Source organism: Astatotilapia calliptera, chromosome 20 (genome assembly GCF_964374335.1).
Source record: "Astatotilapia calliptera chromosome 20, fAstCal68.1, whole genome shotgun sequence".
NCBI classification, from domain to species: domain Eukaryota; kingdom Metazoa; phylum Chordata; class Actinopteri; order Cichliformes; family Cichlidae; genus Astatotilapia; species Astatotilapia calliptera.
The window spans coordinates 14,602,077-14,619,291 of record NC_137441.1 but is presented as its reverse complement, the minus strand read 5'-3'; the positions used below and the strand labels follow the sequence as shown (position 1 = coordinate 14,619,291).

General features: G+C 40.7%; 1 protein-coding gene across 2 annotated transcripts; it reads right to left on the bottom strand.

Annotated features, from left to right (window-relative positions):
- Positions 1 to 5,132: 5,132 nt before the first annotated feature.
- Positions 5,133 to 8,731, bottom strand: LOC113013954 (amphoterin-induced protein 3). Of its 2 annotated transcripts, none has more exons than XM_026155212.2 (2): positions 8,592 to 8,731; positions 5,133 to 6,671 (listed from the first exon to the last, which is right to left on the bottom strand). In XM_026155212.2, the coding sequence occupies exon 2, from the start codon at positions 6,627 to 6,629 to the stop codon at positions 5,268 to 5,270; it is 1,362 nt and encodes a 453-aa protein (XP_026010997.2). In that variant the 5' UTR covers positions 6,630 to 6,671; positions 8,592 to 8,731; the 3' UTR covers positions 5,133 to 5,267. The 2 variants fall into 2 exon arrangements, with proteins under 2 accessions (XP_026010997.2, XP_026010996.2); XM_026155211.2 differs by lacking the exon at positions 8,592 to 8,731 and adding an exon at positions 8,343 to 8,482.
- Between the last annotated feature and the right edge of the window lie 8,484 nt (positions 8,732 to 17,215).

Below are 17,215 nucleotides of genomic sequence, written 5' to 3'. Positions count from 1 at the left end.
CGCTAGTGTCTCTGACAGTTAAGGTCTTTTTTTTTAATAGAAATAATAAAGCCAGATTTCATCAAAGTTTATTGTTGTCTTTTAGTGGACAAGTATGACACGTTATAACAAAAGAACCGGTACAGCATGATACAGGTACAATAAAGCCAGTGGGAAAAAAATACAACTGAATGCCAAGGAAGAATAAATAGACAAGACAGTGTTGTAAAAAGGTAGTCATGGGCTGCGGTATAAAACTTGAAACACACTGGGTCATTTTGATTGTCAGATCCTATAATGTCCATCTAAATTCTACTTGGTGAGACACAGTGAGCCAGGAGACTGCTCCAAAATATGCTGCTTAAGAGCATATACTCATTTGTTTGCAATGAAATGTGACGGGCCTGTAGGTCTGATTAAGGAAGTATTCATATGCTATGTACTCCACAGTGCTCTGATTGAGACCAGATCCCTGCTGGAAATCCCGCTGCTTTTCACTGCTTTGAAAACACAGAACGTGGCTTGCATTCGCATTCAGCTCAGAGGTATGATGAACAGCCTGTTGTCTGGTGTAGCAGTGTGCATTTATTTTAGGCTTTTTTTGGAAGCAACTGACCTACCTCCTAAAAAAAGATAATGTAGCCTAGTCAGTAGCTTTTCACAAGCGCATATTCCAAGTTAGGTGCCCAGTTAGAATAAAATAAGGATTGTAGGTGACACAGGGAGTGTGTGTTTGTGGGTGTCACAGCATTTGAAAAATGAGTATGTATCTGACACAGCTGGATGCCTCCACTCTTGCCTGATGACTGTTTTGACAGTTCAGTAATAGCCTGTGTTGACAGTCAAGGCTGCCTTCCACGAATGAAAGCAATTCAACCCGTGCTATTCAGACTAAAACTCCTCTTTCACAGTAATTAGATTCTTGACTAAGATGATTTCGAATCCCTGGGAGCCCAGTCGAACTTGGGAAAACAATTAATCTGGAAAGGGGAAGTACATGCTTTAATTTGGGCCTGATGGAGTGTTTCGCTTTGGAGAAGGACATCTTTTCGAGCATTAAGGAGTTGCTTCCTTTACATCTGGGTAATTTGTCAGAATGCCTCGGGATGATTTGCAGGGAGCAAAAAGACTGAGCTGTACAGAGTTGCATTTTTTTTTGTATGCTGGAAATTAGCTATTTATTTTACAGTGTTATTATCAGGACTTTCCATCAGCGGTTAAATGTTAGTATAAACAAAACATGAAATGCTGGAAGGGTCCTGATTTCGGCAAACCAAATCTGCCTCTTGACTACCTCCTCATGTCTGAAATGAACTGGAAAAAGCACAATAATCATTCATTCCATTTTTGCAACGCAGTGTTGAGGCCTCCCATTATCAGTTAAGTACTTGTTGTCACAAGGTTAAAATAAAATGCTGGATTCCAAATAGCTTTAGGATACCAGCTTCGCTCATCCTGACTCTGACATCCTGCCTACACTGAGGTTTATTTCCTAAAGCTGGAGTGAGCTTGCATAACCAGGATCACCTGTGGACCCTCGGCGAAATGGAAAGCCCTCCATGAAAAGCTCACAACATGTCCTCTTTGTTTTAACCTGTTAATCTAATCTAATCATATGAGAAAAACAATAAATCCCAACCCAGCTGTGTTTGCTGCGTCAGAGAGCGGATTAGAAGGATTTAAAAACAGTGCAATTCACCAAGAACCTGGTTTTTTATCCTTGTGGTAATCTCCTGAAATCTCACTCCAACTCATCGCACCATTTAATGTTTCTAGTGCACTGTGTCTGAAAAACAAGATACAAGACGTTACATCATACAGGCGCACAGCAGCGTCTTATGTAATCTTTGTTGAGAAAGGATGCTTACCACACTGAAAACGTTTGATACTCGATCAGTGATGGTGTCATGAATAGAGTAGTGCATTATAGCACGGTGATCTATCACGGCTCATCGTTTCTGACTAAGGTCCACACAGCATCATCAATAAAGGACCCTTAAAATTCAAACTTCAGGAAACGCTACTGATTTTATTTTATAATTAGAAAAAAACCCCTATAATTTTATAAAGTTCAGGTGCTACTTTGAGAATAAAGTGGTAATGTCAAAAATAAAGTCAGCTCTCATAGATCTAGTAGTTATTACCACACTTTATGTGCTAAAAGTGAAATAATATCCCCATTACTAAGTCTAAAGTATGATTTATCTTAATATATGCAAGGCATTTGGCAGGGGCAATCATGACAAAGTTAGTGAGGCAAGGCTGAGATGGTTTGGACATGCACAGAGGAAAGTTCATGGATATTTTGGGCACAGGATGGTTATTATGGAGCTGCCAGGCAGGATGAAAAGTGAAAGACCACAGATGAGGTCCATGGATGCAGTGAAGAGGGGCATGCAGAGGGTTGGTTGCTAAGGATAAGGTGAATTGGGGGCAGATGATCCACCATTGTGACCCCTAAGAGGAGCAGCTGAAAGAAGAAGACTATTTTGTAGATGTTGCCAATTACTAGCAGGTGTAGTTTGAATCGAAACAACTTTTTTCTAACTTGTTATACTTTATTCTTGAAATGTTACAAAATTTTGACTTCATCCTTATAATAAAAAACCACAAGATAAAAAAGTCCTTTAAATTTAATACTTGTATTATTTTGGCCCTAATTCTCCTAATCCCTCCTAATCCTTCGTAGGTATCTGGGCAGGCAGAAACTTTACGATTACTCTTATTGTAACCTTTTACTGCTTTGTCCATGAACACCATATGCTCGTGTATTACTTTCTACCTCATCATCTGTCAGTTAAAAAAACCTTTCCCTAACTTTTCCCCGCTGTTGTGCATCCTTTTCAGTATTCTTCTCCCAGCACCCAGTCCTCTCCTTCCTGTTTACGCTGATACACACACGCCCATGTTGTGAATGCACGATATTATGTCCATTTACAGCCGTGTTAGTATATTCAGAGATTATTTTGTAAGCTGTTCTAAAACCAAAGTTGTTTTCATTGTTCTAAAACATAACAAAAAAAGTGTTATTATGGATGCAGCCTTAGTCTCACGAATTTTTTTGGGTTAATCCCTGTGAGTTTAATACTGATGAAACTCATCGCTGTCAAAGAGCCAGTCTGTTCCACTTTCATGCACCGTTGGCCATTTGATATCAGATTTCCCACCTCCTTTTGAACTTGAATTTACATATAAGCTGCACAACAATATTAGTCGCCTCTATCTTAAAAGGAGTCATGTTTTAATTAAGGATTTCAAAATAATCAAAGGCCCTAACTCCAATGACAAGCTCTGCTTTGTAATACACGCAGTTACTGATGACTTGTCCCTGACATTATATGAAGGATTACATCTGATCCTTTTCAATCTTGATGCAATCCCTAGTCCCACCCAGTGTTTTTATTAAGATTAAGCTACAATCTTAAAACATTATGGATGCTTAGACTTGAAGAAAATTGATTTGTTTCTTTTGAGGCTGCTGTTTGTCTCGGCAGGGTTCCCTTCATCATCGACCGGCTATATGCTGTCTTAGCTCTTTTATGCAGTCAACCTCAGGGTTTTTTCTAGGCTCTGAAACGGCCTTTGTGGGGTGACTATACGCAGCAATAAAGCCTGATTGATCTACATACGGTAGAGGCCATAAGTCATAAGAAAAATGTGCATTTTCAGGCTTTTTTCCAACCATTTGATAAAATGCGGCCAATATGCTGATGCAGGGTTAAGTAAATGAAATCCAATGAACAAAACTGGTTTGAATGAGTTCTAAAAGATTGTAAAGCTGTGGACTAGAGGGGACCTGACCCCTGGAATTCAAAAGACACGTTGCTTGTTGAGTGGTTGTTTGATAAAGTGTTATTAAGCTCTTTTAGAGAGGATTTAAATTGCTACTTTTATTCTCAGTCCCTTAATCATTTGGTGCTGGTTGATTTTCCTTTGGGGGCTGGCTAAAAACCTCTGCGGGGGGTGTGCCAAAAATGTCTTTATGCAGGGAAAACCCTCTCACCCATGTACTTTGTTCCTTCAGTGCGGAGCATGGGAGTCTTTTCTTTAGCATCTTTCATCTCTGTTGTTGGAGTGTGTAATTCTGTCATTTGAAGCATGTTTTGCTGAATTAAAAAAAAGAACAAACAAACAATATTCAGTCACTTCAGTCGAAAAAAAAAAAAAAAGCACGCACAAAAACACAAAACACCAAACAGTAAGAACAAAGCTATACAAAGTAATGCCACCTTCAGGGTTTGAGTCACAGCTGCTTGAAGAATTTGTCACTTCAGTCAAAATTTAGTGGTTGTGTTTATTCTGCAGTGTTCAAAGTGCTCTGCTGTGTTTGATCAAAAAAAGATGCTGTCTTTGAAGAGCAGGCCAGTTGCTGCTTTTTGTCTGGGTTCTTGACACTCCTGATTTCTACACTTTGCTCTTTGCCAGATAAGCAGCATGCAGATCTTTTTTTTCCCCTGCCAGATTAATGCAACAGGTTTATATGAAACATGTATATTTATGATGGCTCACTGCAGGATGCACCTCTGTTTTGAGCTAGATAAGATTTTTAAATGTTTGCTGTAAGCTATGGCTTCTGAAAAAAAAAGATTACTAAAATAATACAAAATCAGACATAAGCAGTTTAGGAAAATGAGGATATGAAGTTTTCAGGAGCTGGTGCTACATGTTCAAGCTACACATTAGGGGATATAGGGTGTATATTGCATTTCATTTTTAAATTTATCTTTAGTTTATGCAGTGCTAGCACTTATCTGCTCTACACTATCTGTAAAACCTCAATCCAGGTAAGGTGTGCAAACTGATCTTAGTTCCAGCAGTCAGTACAGTCATTCACTTGCATTTTTTTTTTTTGGGAGTGGGGGGAACTAATCCATCTTCAAAACTTTGAAAGGGAAGCCATATTCATTCTCAGATCCCATGAGAAATATTCCCCCTAGTGCTGTAGCTGAGCACGGAGAAATTATTAGCTGATTTTAAGGACTGATAATGGCTCCGCTGTGATTTGGTGGTGCCAGTACGTTGCGGGTATAAAGCAAAGTTGAAACTTTCATTCCGACTACCTGGCCACATGGCAGAAAGAGGAGAATTGAAACAGGAGATATTACTTTTTTTCTCTTTCTTTTTTTTGTTCAGGATGCCTCTTAACTGCATCTGACAGTTGGAAAGGAGACGTGAAGTTCTTTTTTTCCCTTTATAGTATTATTACTCAAATAGCATGTCCTAGCTAGATACAGAGGAGTTTTCAGTTAAGACTTTCAGTTTCCGCCTGGGGGGGTGGAAAAAAAACTTCAGCTTTCCAGAGACCAATCTGTTCCTTCTTCATTCATCACCGGGTCAATGAAGGCTACGTGTTTATTAGTTTGGCTTTTGGTCTGGTCTCTTGTAGAGTGGAAGAGGGTAGAAGATAGACTGCTTGACTCATACTGCTTTGACCGTTTGCAGTAGATGCAGCGACATGGAGTCAGATAAAGGTAGATGAGGATAATCGTTGTAGTCACCATACAGCCGAGCAGCGTTGTGTAGCCAGTGTTGAATAACTCTGCCGTGGGCAGCAGCACCGTCACGTTCACCTCCCGAGTTGCATTCAGTGCCTGTTTAATATCCACAGCTGTGCACACATACAGTCCCGAGTCATTGACCTTGGTTGCTCGGATCTCCAAAGTACCATTAGGAAGCAGGTTAATTAGATTATCATCTATGTTGGCCTTGGTGATGTGCCCCTTGCTTGGGGAGAGCCACGTAAAGGAGAGATCTGTGCTCGTCAGGGATGTTTGGCAGTCTAGACGCATCCTTTCTCCCTCTGAAACCAACACGTTGGAAAGGAGAACTGTTACGGGCTGCAAAACGGGTTTTTCCACAGTGCAGTTGAGGAAGAATCGGTTCTGTTGTAGAAATTGGATGGACGATCGTAGGTCTCCGTTAATGAAGCAGATATGCTCCTCCTTAAAGTCCCTCACTGAGTCATAGCCCCTCAGGTCCCAGTGCCAAAACACGCTGTACATGGAGCAGTCACAGATCAGAGAGTTGTTGTAGAGATACAGGCCCCGCTGCACCAACCTGGGTAAAGCTTTCACATCCTCCCATTGCAGATGGGTCAGTCGGTTGGATGAGAGATCTAACATGCTCAGGAATGGATGAGTGTGATCTTGGATTGAGAAGAAAGGGAAGTCTGTGATTTGGTTGAGGCTGAAATAGACCTTTTTTAAGCTGCTCAGGCCACTCAGTGTGCCGGCCTCCACCCGTGCAATCTTATTATTGAAGAGAAAGAGCTCCTCCAGCCTCCAAAGCCCCTGAAAGTAGTGCTGCTCTACCGCACGAAACTTATTGGAGGACAGGTCAAGGTGCCTGAGACCAGAGACGTTTTGAAAAGTTCCAGGATTCAGGGCTTTGAGTTGATTGTGCGCCATCAGCAGGTTTTCCAGCCTGGACATCCCGTTGAAGCAGCCTGGACTCAGCCAGGAGACATGGTTGTGGCTGAGGTCGAGACTTATTGAGAAAGAGGGCAGGGAGTGAGGTAGCTTGGTAAGTCCGCTGGAGCTACAGCTTACTGCATCGGATATACAGAGGCACACGGAGGGGCAGGTCTCCTCAGTGCTGTGGAGAAAACAGAGCAGCACCAAGAGAAGGCTTGGATTTAGTCCGCAGGTCATGGTTTTTGAATCCTTCAAGGTTTCTAATCCCTCTGGTTCTCCCTGAAAAGATAAGAATCAAATGAGAAACAGGGTGATATATGAGAAGGGTATACTATTTTCAAGTGTTTCAGGCTTTGAGCTGTTCAGCCATACTGGAGCTCTCAGTATCTGTGGTACAGTAGAACATGAAATGGTTCACTTTAGTGACCATGAATCCTTTTAACTCTATATAAAATATTTGGAATGCTTTGGAATAAGAAATCCTCATGCTGGGATATTTTCAAATGTTTCAACAGTCAGATTCATGCAGACTACTTATTCCTCTATTTAGTGATTATGCCTCTGTAGATCAGCAAAAGGCGATTTTAAATGACAAGAACTTCATCTTTAATGCAAAGGCTCTAGCAAAGATATTGCAAATATGAAATCTTTTCCATAGTCATTCTATTTGCACAGACCCCAAAGTCTTTGAATAATTAGACATTTTTAAATACAAAGACTGTTTTTGACTGCCTTAACCTGAAGACATCACCATGCATGTTTGTTCGGTCTTTATTTTGGACAGAAATCATGTTTAGGTGAGTTGAGATCAGGGCTTCTTTCTCAGTATATTTTATTTTTCAGTTGTGAAGTTCCATTCTGCAGCATTTCACTGATCTTGCGCAAAAAGTCCAACCAAGGTCGTTTTAGAAGCAAGTCTCGCCAGCCGTTATCTTAAAACCCCTCTGGGTACCTATTTTGGAATATTTTTAAAATGTATTAAACTTTCAAAATAGAATCAGTCAGTCAGATCAGATAAAAAACATTTAAAATCAATGCTGAGTTTTACCTAAAAGTATATTTTCTTTAAAAAAATATTTTTTACTTGAACCACAGTTTGTATTACTACAGAAATCGACTATAGTTTTCAGCTATTTTATAAAGTCTCTGTTACACCTCTATACACTTACAGTTATATACTCTTATTGTCTTGATAATTTGTTTTGTTTCTGTTTTTCGAGTCTAATGATGACCTCTTATTTTCCATGTTCACATCTTTTCAATAAACGGCTACACAATAAAAATACTTAGCCCAAACCAAACACTTAAAATCAGTTTCTTAATTTGTCATGAATAACGTGTAAACTGACCAACCATGAACTGCTCAGTTGGCTCGCTTAAACCTAATTCTTTGAAAAAGGAGGACTGTGTATAAAATTGGCTGTAATTTCTAAATGGTTAAGGCAATGTTTTTGCTTACACCCTTGAATTAAAGCTGAAAGTGCAGTGCAATCACATCTTGATTGCTTCATTTAAAATCCATTGAGTGTGCACAGTCTAAATTGTGAAAACTGTGTTCTTGTCCAGCTACACGCGGACCTGTATACACAGTAATCACTGTCTCTAAATGACAATTATTTTTATTGTTTCTTGGCACGTCGATTGTTGTGTGTTATTAACTGAGCATTCAGCAGCTAACAAAGAGGCCAAAGCCAAAACTTTAAAAAAGGCAGACATAAACTGAGATTATCCGCAATCACAGCAGAAAAGTGTCTTTCAGCCTGCGACATAAAGCTTTTTTCAGTTCAATACCTCTGAACTCTAACAACTCATCTATACCAAACTTACAGAAAATAAATGCCAACTAATTTCCCTTTAATCACCAAATTCATAAACTGACTAATCACCACAGCTCTATATAATTAAAAACTTTTCAGCACATTGTGAAAGCATAGTGTGGACATACTTTACCTTCAAAAATGTTTTTAAGTCTTTATGAAATTAAAAGCTCAAAAGGAGAAAAGTTCACACTACTCCCAGACAAGTGAGCAATTTTGTTCACTTAGTTAATCTCATTCTCCCTTCCAAAAAAATAAAATGAAGAAAGGAACACACGGCCAAACCACAAATCCAAAATAAACTGCTTAGCGACAATACGAGACTCCAACTTTCTTTCGTTTTCCCGCTTTCAGAGTTGTATCCCCATCAATGAATACCCACAACATAGCTGTCTAATCCTTATCTCCTTTCGGATCCTCCTCCCGAGGCGCTCGAGGAATAATTCAAGGCTCCCGCCGTTCTCCTCAGCTAACTTTAAGGTCCCCCTAGCAGGCTTTTTCTCCTCTTCCCAAATGAGAGTGCCGCTCGAGAAACATCCTGCGGTGCTTTGCAGTGTATAACAAACAGCATAGAGCTCAGTTAATCTCCCACAATCCCCCCTCCTTCTCCGTGTCATTTAGAGACCAGTCTTGTGTCTCCCTCTCTCATCATTAAGTAATCATGCTGGTGGCTGCCCTCCTCGTTCTCTCTGTCTCTCTTTCTCCATTTTTAACCAATATCAGTTTTCCCACACTGATCTGTTAGTGTGCTAGTAGATTTGTATGATTTTGCTTGCTAACATATTAGCAGAGCCCAGGAGCTTTACACATGAATATTGCATGTGTTATCCGGTAACCTTTCACCAGTAATCCCAGGGGCATGAAACTTGGCTGTGCTCGATGTGTTTTTGTTTTTCTTTGAGTATGTGTGACTGTGTCTTAGTGCTGGTTTTCTTAATGCTGTAAATACACCTGTTTTTTCTGTGAGCTTGGAAACCCTCTTCATCTTTTGGTGTATTTGAAGGCTTTCAGGCTCTTCGGGTCTTTTCCTCACCTGTGTGCTCTGCGTCTATTTGAGTGGTTTTAAGTCGATTGACATTAGCTTCCTCCTGCCCCCGAATATGCACACATTCACTCTTCCTCTAAGTGCCTTATGCAGTACATCCTCTGCTTTCTTTCTGAACTCCAACATTGCTCCGTTCCCATCTCTTGGCTGTGGGTTTGACTGGATATATGCTGTCCATGGTGCTTGGTCATGGTGGTCCTGACAGCTCTGGTTTCTGTCACAGTGAATTAGCTTTGCCTCCCAGCAGCCACCTCCTCTCTGCTAGCCCCAACCCACCACCTCCCTCTGTGCAAGTGCTCGGGGCTTTGACTGACTCCCACTCACTCACTCACTCACTCACTCACTCACTTTGCAGAGGCACATAACCTGATTCCCCACGGATTCAAACTCGCTGGATGGGCTTCACTTCTCAGACGGTGGGGTAATGGAGAAAGATGTCGGTGTCCACAGAAATGTGGATGAGAACGACTAAGGAGGAATGTTAAGTTCAACAAGAGATCGATTTAAAAACCTGCTCCTTAGTTTGTTTGGGGTTTTTTTTGTTTTTAAAAATGGGTTGAGCATGAAGAAAACACATTTGGCTGTGTTTGTGCTGAAATGAAAAAGCAATGACACAATCTTGTCCCAGGGCTAGTCATAAGCTTGGCTGCAACATGTAAGAAATACATACACCCACACGTGTACATTTGAGATATGTTAGGAATGGATTCTAAACAGGCCCTTCTTGTAGGTGTTATGTTTATGTGGGCTTGTAATGTGGCTCAAATGGCTCTCTTAGTAATTTGTCTATTTGCCTGCAAATTGAACCTTGTCCTACTATAAAGAAAGCCTTAATCTCGATAGCTTTTTAAATATTCACCTTTCATTGATTGTTTTAAGGTGTTATGTAACACTAGCACCGTTTGCTGAATGGGCTGCTGAATGTACTGCTGTAGTGTTAGTCCCCAAGTCCCTGATTATAAGGGGATCACACATGACCTATAAACCAGAGTGTGCATAAGCTGATAATGATTCATGGTTTTGGCATATGAGGCTTTAAATTAGGTTCATGATTGTGCCAGTGTGATGTCACTGGCAGCATTTGGTTTTAGCTTCGGTGTAACTGTGTGGGGAACGTATTCTTTTGCTCAGGCAGGCCCTTGTTTTGCTGCTCTTGATGTGGTTGAACAATTGTGGTACTTTATTATTTTTGATTTTGACTCCCAAGATCAATTCAATCAAAGCACGAGGAGGTAAACAAAAGAAAAAGAGTTGAGCGTCTATGCAGCTTATTCTCCTAAATTGCAAAACAATTATTTTTGCCCTTTTCTGCTGATTGTCTCTCATCATACAGTAAAAGTCTGTGTACTTTTAACAGAATGAGGTCCCCTGGAATGTCACTTTTAGCACCTTCTTCATCTCTTCCACCTTTTTTCCACTTGAGATTGCCTGCAGATCTTTTTGGGAGTCTCTATTTGTCTCTGCATGTTCCGGTGTGCGTCTGTTGTCAGGCTGGTGTCTGTTGCTTCAGCCCGCTGTTCTGTAAAATCCCTAATCTAATCAGTATCTTTGTATCCAGCTGCTTCGCAAATCCTGCCTCCCTCCTTCTCATATATGTGATTGGACTCAGCCAATGCAAAATACGCTTGTCAAGTCAGCCAGGTTCAGAGTGGACCTCAAAGCTTAAACCCTGACCCTGATGCATCCTGCCCCCAGCAGAAAGTGATTTTTTCTCTTTACCATCTGCTGCAGGGAAGGGGGAAAGGGGGAAAAAAAGAAACGCAGTGGTGCACAGCGAAACGTCTGCTCTTATCTTGCCCTTGAGAAACTGCAAAGCTCGCTAAGAGTCGATAATATAAAGCTTTAAATTCTCAGATGTAAGAAGAATATTTTTGTTGAACATTAAAGACATGCGGGGATGTAGAAAAGACTATTTCAGACTTCTTTTGTTATTATACTTCCTCTTACTTAAAAATAATACCTTGGTTCAGAAAAACCTCGTTGAGATTAAACATCTCTTTCAAGAAAAACCTGACAAAGATAGGCAAAAAGAAAGATGAACACAGGTAAACAACATTACACAAACAACACAAAAATAAAACATCTCTCCGAAGGATATGTCACACTGCAGAGCGAAAAACACTCCAGCGTGAGTCCTAAATGAAAAATATGTTAATATCACAAAACATTTGGTGATGTGATTTGAAAAACAAGCTAAAGTGAAGGAAACTCAGGTGAAACAAGTCATGTCAAACTGAGAGTCAATCACTGAATAAATGACTGACATTGTGACATGTTAGGTTGAGACACAAAAGCAGGTTTGACTCTCACATTATTGCGCAGGAAAGTCCGACATGACCTCCCAAGTCCCGCAGATGAAGTGTTTCCACTACCTCTGTGTGCCAGTTGTGAACCTTTGAACCTGAATAGGTGCACCCTTGTTCAGTGTCTTTCAACAGCTTTTTGTTAGCATGGCTGGCAGCCAGGTTCTCAAATATAAATGAGTCAGTGCCTGGGTAAAGATTTGGAGCGTTGCATTTTATTTCTTTTCTTTCCCCGGGCGAATTTGCAGTCTGGATGAGTTCTTTGCTGAAAAGGAGTTGCAGGCAGTATGAGACTGTTTGCTTGTCACGAGGAGCTGCTCAGATGCTCCATATGTTCTGTGTTCACTGTGATTGCAGTGCATTATTCAAGAATATCTTACTCAAAGCTCCCACAACCTGGTGAGTTTTTTTTTGTTTCACGTTGCATAATCTGAATCACAAACAGCATACTTAGGCACAACATGACTATCTCCACTTTGAAATGTTCTTCATTCATCCAGTCTCTTGCATAAAGTGACTGTAACTGTGAAGAGACAAGCACCCCATCTAGTGGTTTAAGACTTTAACATTCCAGTTACAGTATTTTTGTTATGTTTTCTTATTAGAATTAACACTTCTACAAATTAAATAACATTGATTGAAAGCATTAATCTGTAGCATTTACATGATAACACTGAATAAAACTTGCTAGAAGACACACAGTACTTTAATAATGATGCAGTCAAAGCAGCCTTTATGTATTGGTTCAGTTCTGGATAGTGACTGTCTTGTGTATATTTCGTGCATGTTGCCTGAATCAGCAACAGTTAGCTCAGTTTAATGGTGAAAAATTACTAGCCTTGCCTTGTGGAAACTCACTCATTTAATTCATTTAGCATATTGTTTACTTCATATCCAAGCTGCACATATTAAACGCATGATGGATAACTTGATAAAACAAGGTGGTAATCTAGCCTTGCTGGCTCCCAGTGCTTCCAGCGCTTTTTTTATGCTAAGCTAAATTACTGTGTGCCTGCTTTGGCTCCGTATTTAACAGACAGTTATGAAATTAATATTGATCTTGTTTTAATAGTGCAATTTTGTTGATTGCATTAAAAAAAAAACACTGACAGTTCTGGACATCGTTCGATTTTTAAACCCGCTTGAATCTTGCAAAGCGTGAGGCGGGCGGAAGAGAGAACAAACTTAAATTTGAAAAATTATCCCTCACTGAGGTGAAATCTCACCTCACTGCTTTCATGCTCAGATGTTTGGTGTTTACACGACCGTCGAGTACAAGCGTAACTATCGATTATCATAATAACACGTCTTGATGCGTATCAGTATATGAAGAGCAGACAGAGGGCTCGGGGTGTGAACTGCCCATGTCTCCTCAGCCTCTATTATCTCTGTTGATTGTTAACGGATTTCAATTAGGATTCGCAGGAGTTAATATGATTGCTTGCTGTTTACCCTTTCTTGCTTCCTTCCATGAAAGCCAATTATGCATGAGTAGCAGCGGATGACTACTGGACACTGCTAATAGCTCTGCTTCTCCCTTTGTGTTCACATTACTGAAGGATATGGGTTGTGAAATGAGATCGCTACTGACTACTGTGCTATCAATGATTGTGCTATAAAACATTATGGGCCAGAACATAGTAAATTGTGTGACGTGACTGTGGGGTGGCTGGCTCTCTGCTCATCCTCTGCTCTTTTATCTGTTATCCTCTCATCCCCTTCTTTTTTCCTGTTTCTGTCATCTCTTGTTTCTCTCCTCAGTTTCCATATCTCCGCTTGCCCCCCCTCCGCCCCGCTCTCCTGGCAAACCTTCCTTCTGTTCCATTCCTTCACTTCTTGCCTCATCCCCTCTCATCGTTTATTTCTCGCCTTTCGTTTATCCTCTCAACTTTTATCTCCATACATCAGTTCTTTACACCTTTCCTCTCCGCCTTTCATCTCCAGCCCCTTGGTTATCAACCCAGACAGACAGGACATGAGTCAGGCCTCTAGCCTTTTACCCCTCAATATCACTTATGAGAGATTGACATATCTTAGAAAATCCATTATACCCAAATCAATGAGGATTAACCTACATAATATAGACCTCTCATATAAATCACAGCCATAGAATTAATCATTATCTCATTACTGAGGGAATCCGCTGCCCACTTATCTAAAATGTCTGATTGCATGTATGCGTGTGTTCTCATGCATGACCACTTCTGTTCTGTAATGAATGAGTGAAGTTGAGAAACGCCGGGGCTTCATCAGACCGCAGCTTGTGTTCGCTTATTAAGAAAAGAGATGGCAAGTGGAGAAGTAGAATGTTGCTTCACGTCAGTGAAAGATGGAAACAGCAATGTTTATTTGGAGCAGATTTATCTGACTGCACTCCACAGTTGAGCTAGTGTGATGGATCCTGCGGCCAGCTGTCCGTGCCACCTGAGCCACGCTGCTGATGTCGCCATGTCGCTGCTCTCTGCTCAGACAGACACTGGAGGACATGAAGGGTGATGAGCAGTTAGCAGTTCCATCAAGGCTCTCCGGGGCCATCCGTGGAAAATGAAACCATCTCCGAACAGGTAACTCAATTTAACTCGTGGCCGCCTTCTCTGGAGCTACAAGCACAAATACTTTCCCAGCTGATGAGATGAGGTAACAGAGCATGGCCAGAGTCACTGAGTGCAACAGGAGAGGCCCTCTCCGACCAAATTGCCTGGACATGGTCAAGGTTTTCCACCACTTTTACAGATGGAGAAGTGGAGACTGAAATGTTGAAAGGTTCTGGGGTTTTTTTTCTCCTTCCACTTCAATCGATAAAATGGACTGGCTTTAATCACAGAGCTATTGAGTGCTGAAGCTAGCAGAATAGATAGTTGGTCTTCTGCAACCATTTCCAACTTTGCCCTGGTTCAGAAGTATTTCCGTGCACAGGAGGGAAAATACTGAATTTGGACTTAATTTGTAGCAAAGCAGATGAGGTGTCAAAACTTTAGAAAGGTTCTTTTATTCAGAGTTACTTTGTGCATTTTGCATGGAAATCAATTACTTAAAAAAAAAAAAAAACAAGATGCGAAAAGACAATGAATATGTTATGTGAGTCTGTCTTGTTTTAGGGGTTTGTTTTCAAAAAATACTCACAGAAGGAGAATTAAAAGCACTTATCATGCAGAAAATGGCTCTTAAAACCCACATAATATATGCATGTTAGATGATTATTAGACTGTTTATACAGGGTTTCAGGCTTCTGTAAAGAAATCTACACACCAGTGACAAAAGCACCTGACGGCACTTATTTCTACGGTTTTACAAGCCAAATAGTTTTTTGAACCCACTGGTTAATTTCTAGAAGCATAAACAAGAATTTTTTAAGCACTCACATATTTTAAAATCCAAGGTGTTAATCTGTAAAGAAATAAGCAATATAAAATGGCATTCAATGGAATTAAAAATTCTCTATTTTGGCTTAGTATAAAGAAACAAAACTATAATTGAGTTGCTTTAGCAGTCTCAGTGTAGGTACCACAAACAGCTAAAGGGAGAGTAATCCTGAAATGGATGTTCACATTTTGACAATGAGATAGATTAGCTGCACCGACGAAGGGGTGTCACTCTCACATTGCTCACATCGCTCATTAGAAATCACTCTTATTAGACCATTTCATAATTGTTCTCCAGCTAAATTATATAACGATCACATTGACCTTTCCACAGTCCTGCTTAGTAGTCTGAGTTGGTACATTCAGGGAAGTCAATTTAATGAGTGCAATTTAATGTGTGGCTCAATAATGGTATCTTCTACTCTATTATTAATCACAATAAGAAAGTTAGCTCTGTTAATTATTGCAAATGTGTTACAGTGAAAATGCCAATGTGGCTTGAAAGCCTTCAGGTATTCCAGAGGAAGTGATGCAGGCTTCGTGCTTCTGGAGGAACTGTTAATAAAACGTCTGCTGCGAAAGTGAGCCGCGGCAGCAGATAGATATGACTCTGGATGTAGCCTGCTGTCTTTCGGTAAAGTATGTATGACTCCATTAGAACGCATTTGATGAAAGTTTAATGTTGCCGGTGGGCAAATGGGTCATTACGCCTTCATGTTGGGTGGTGTTGGGTGGAGGGGAGTATATAACCTGTACTGGCATCATACATTTTCTATATTTCTTTTTTCAAGCAGGTGCTACAACAACCAACCTTTCTGGCTGAAGTGACCTTGGGCTGGACAAAGAGCCCTTACCTGCTTCAGTTATGCTGTTCAGCAGCTGAATCAGAGGCACAGTGGAGCCACAGAATAGACATAACGAGAGGACAGACTGGCGTTGATCACCTGCAGTGATTCCCATTGATTATTCACTAAAGCAGACGCTAATTCAAGTTGAAAAACAAAATGTATGGGAAAAATGACGTGCTGCTGTGGGTTCTAAAACGGAGAGATGCAGCCATATATCATGCTTCTCTGTCAGCCGCACGCTGTGAAAGTGAGGCAGAAGATGAAAAAGAGAAGGGGGGATGGGGAGCGGTGGGTACGAAAACAGGATTGAGTGAGACTGATTGTCGCCTGCAGAGGGAAACCATTAAGCTCACCAAATATCATTATCAGATTTTCAATAAGGTTGCAGCCATCAGATAGTGAATACAGACAGTGCTGCTGCTTCTCTTTCCCATTCTTGCTGCACCAGGTGCAACATGTTTTTTGCAATTCAATCTGGCTACAAGGCCACGAGGAAGCTTTACTTATTGCTTAGATCCCAGAACAAATCACACGCCCAGCAAATATCAGGGGCTGGGCTGCCCAGGGAGTGGCTGGAGGCTCGGGGGTCTCAGTGTGTACTGTTGTTTGAGTGATTACACAATGATTACCACCTGCTGCGTACTGTTGTGCTGTGTATACTCTGCTGTACGGGGGCACTTGGGGGATTTACAGTGTTCTTCATTATAAACATTTAAATAGCTTTGCTGATAAAGTCTTTCCAAAATGAAACCATATTTCAATAGATAATCGCTCCCCTGTAAAGCCCCAAAATTCATCACAGGCTAAAGCTAATGAGAGATAAGAAACTGGAGATAAGGGAGTTTGGGCTTGCGGAGTGTTCTTTTGCTTTATTGTGGACTAAGCTCTAAAGTAGCTGAAAGGTTATAAAAGACAAAATATTCTGCAAAAGCCAGCAGATATCAAACACGCATTGGTTGGTTTGGATAAAATAAGAGAGGAGGGTAACCAAAGAATAAAAGTAGGAACCCATCTGTCAGTGCAGTCTGGCTGAAGTAGTCCCTCGCCTCTCTGTTTTGATTATTTCCTTATCTCTCTCTTTTACTGGCTGGCGGTGAGTAACAGTGACCCACTGGATTGCTTCCTAGACAATATTTCCTGGTCTGACTGTGGCATTGCAATTTATTCCTAATGTCAGTAGATTTTTTTTTTCCGAGGCATTTTCTGTAATTAATTCATGATAAAATAAACTTTATGTTGGGCATGTAGCTTACATGCTGCCATGAGGAGGCTGAATGTGACTTGGCGATTAATGGTCGGTGAAAGTGAAATGAAAACAAATAATAGACTATGGGTTAGCTCTAATGAAAAGTCAGACTTCAGATAAATGTCTGCGTGGATTTAAAAGTTTTCTTGTTCTTTACAGTCTTGAGAAAAGTTAGTTTACTCCAACTCTTAGACCAGTTAGG

Excerpts from the sequence above, each read along its gene's own strand:
- LOC113013954 (XM_026155212.2), bottom strand. The coding sequence starts at position 6,629 with ATGACCTGCGGACTAAATCCAAGCCTTCTCTTGGTGCTGCTCTGTTTT.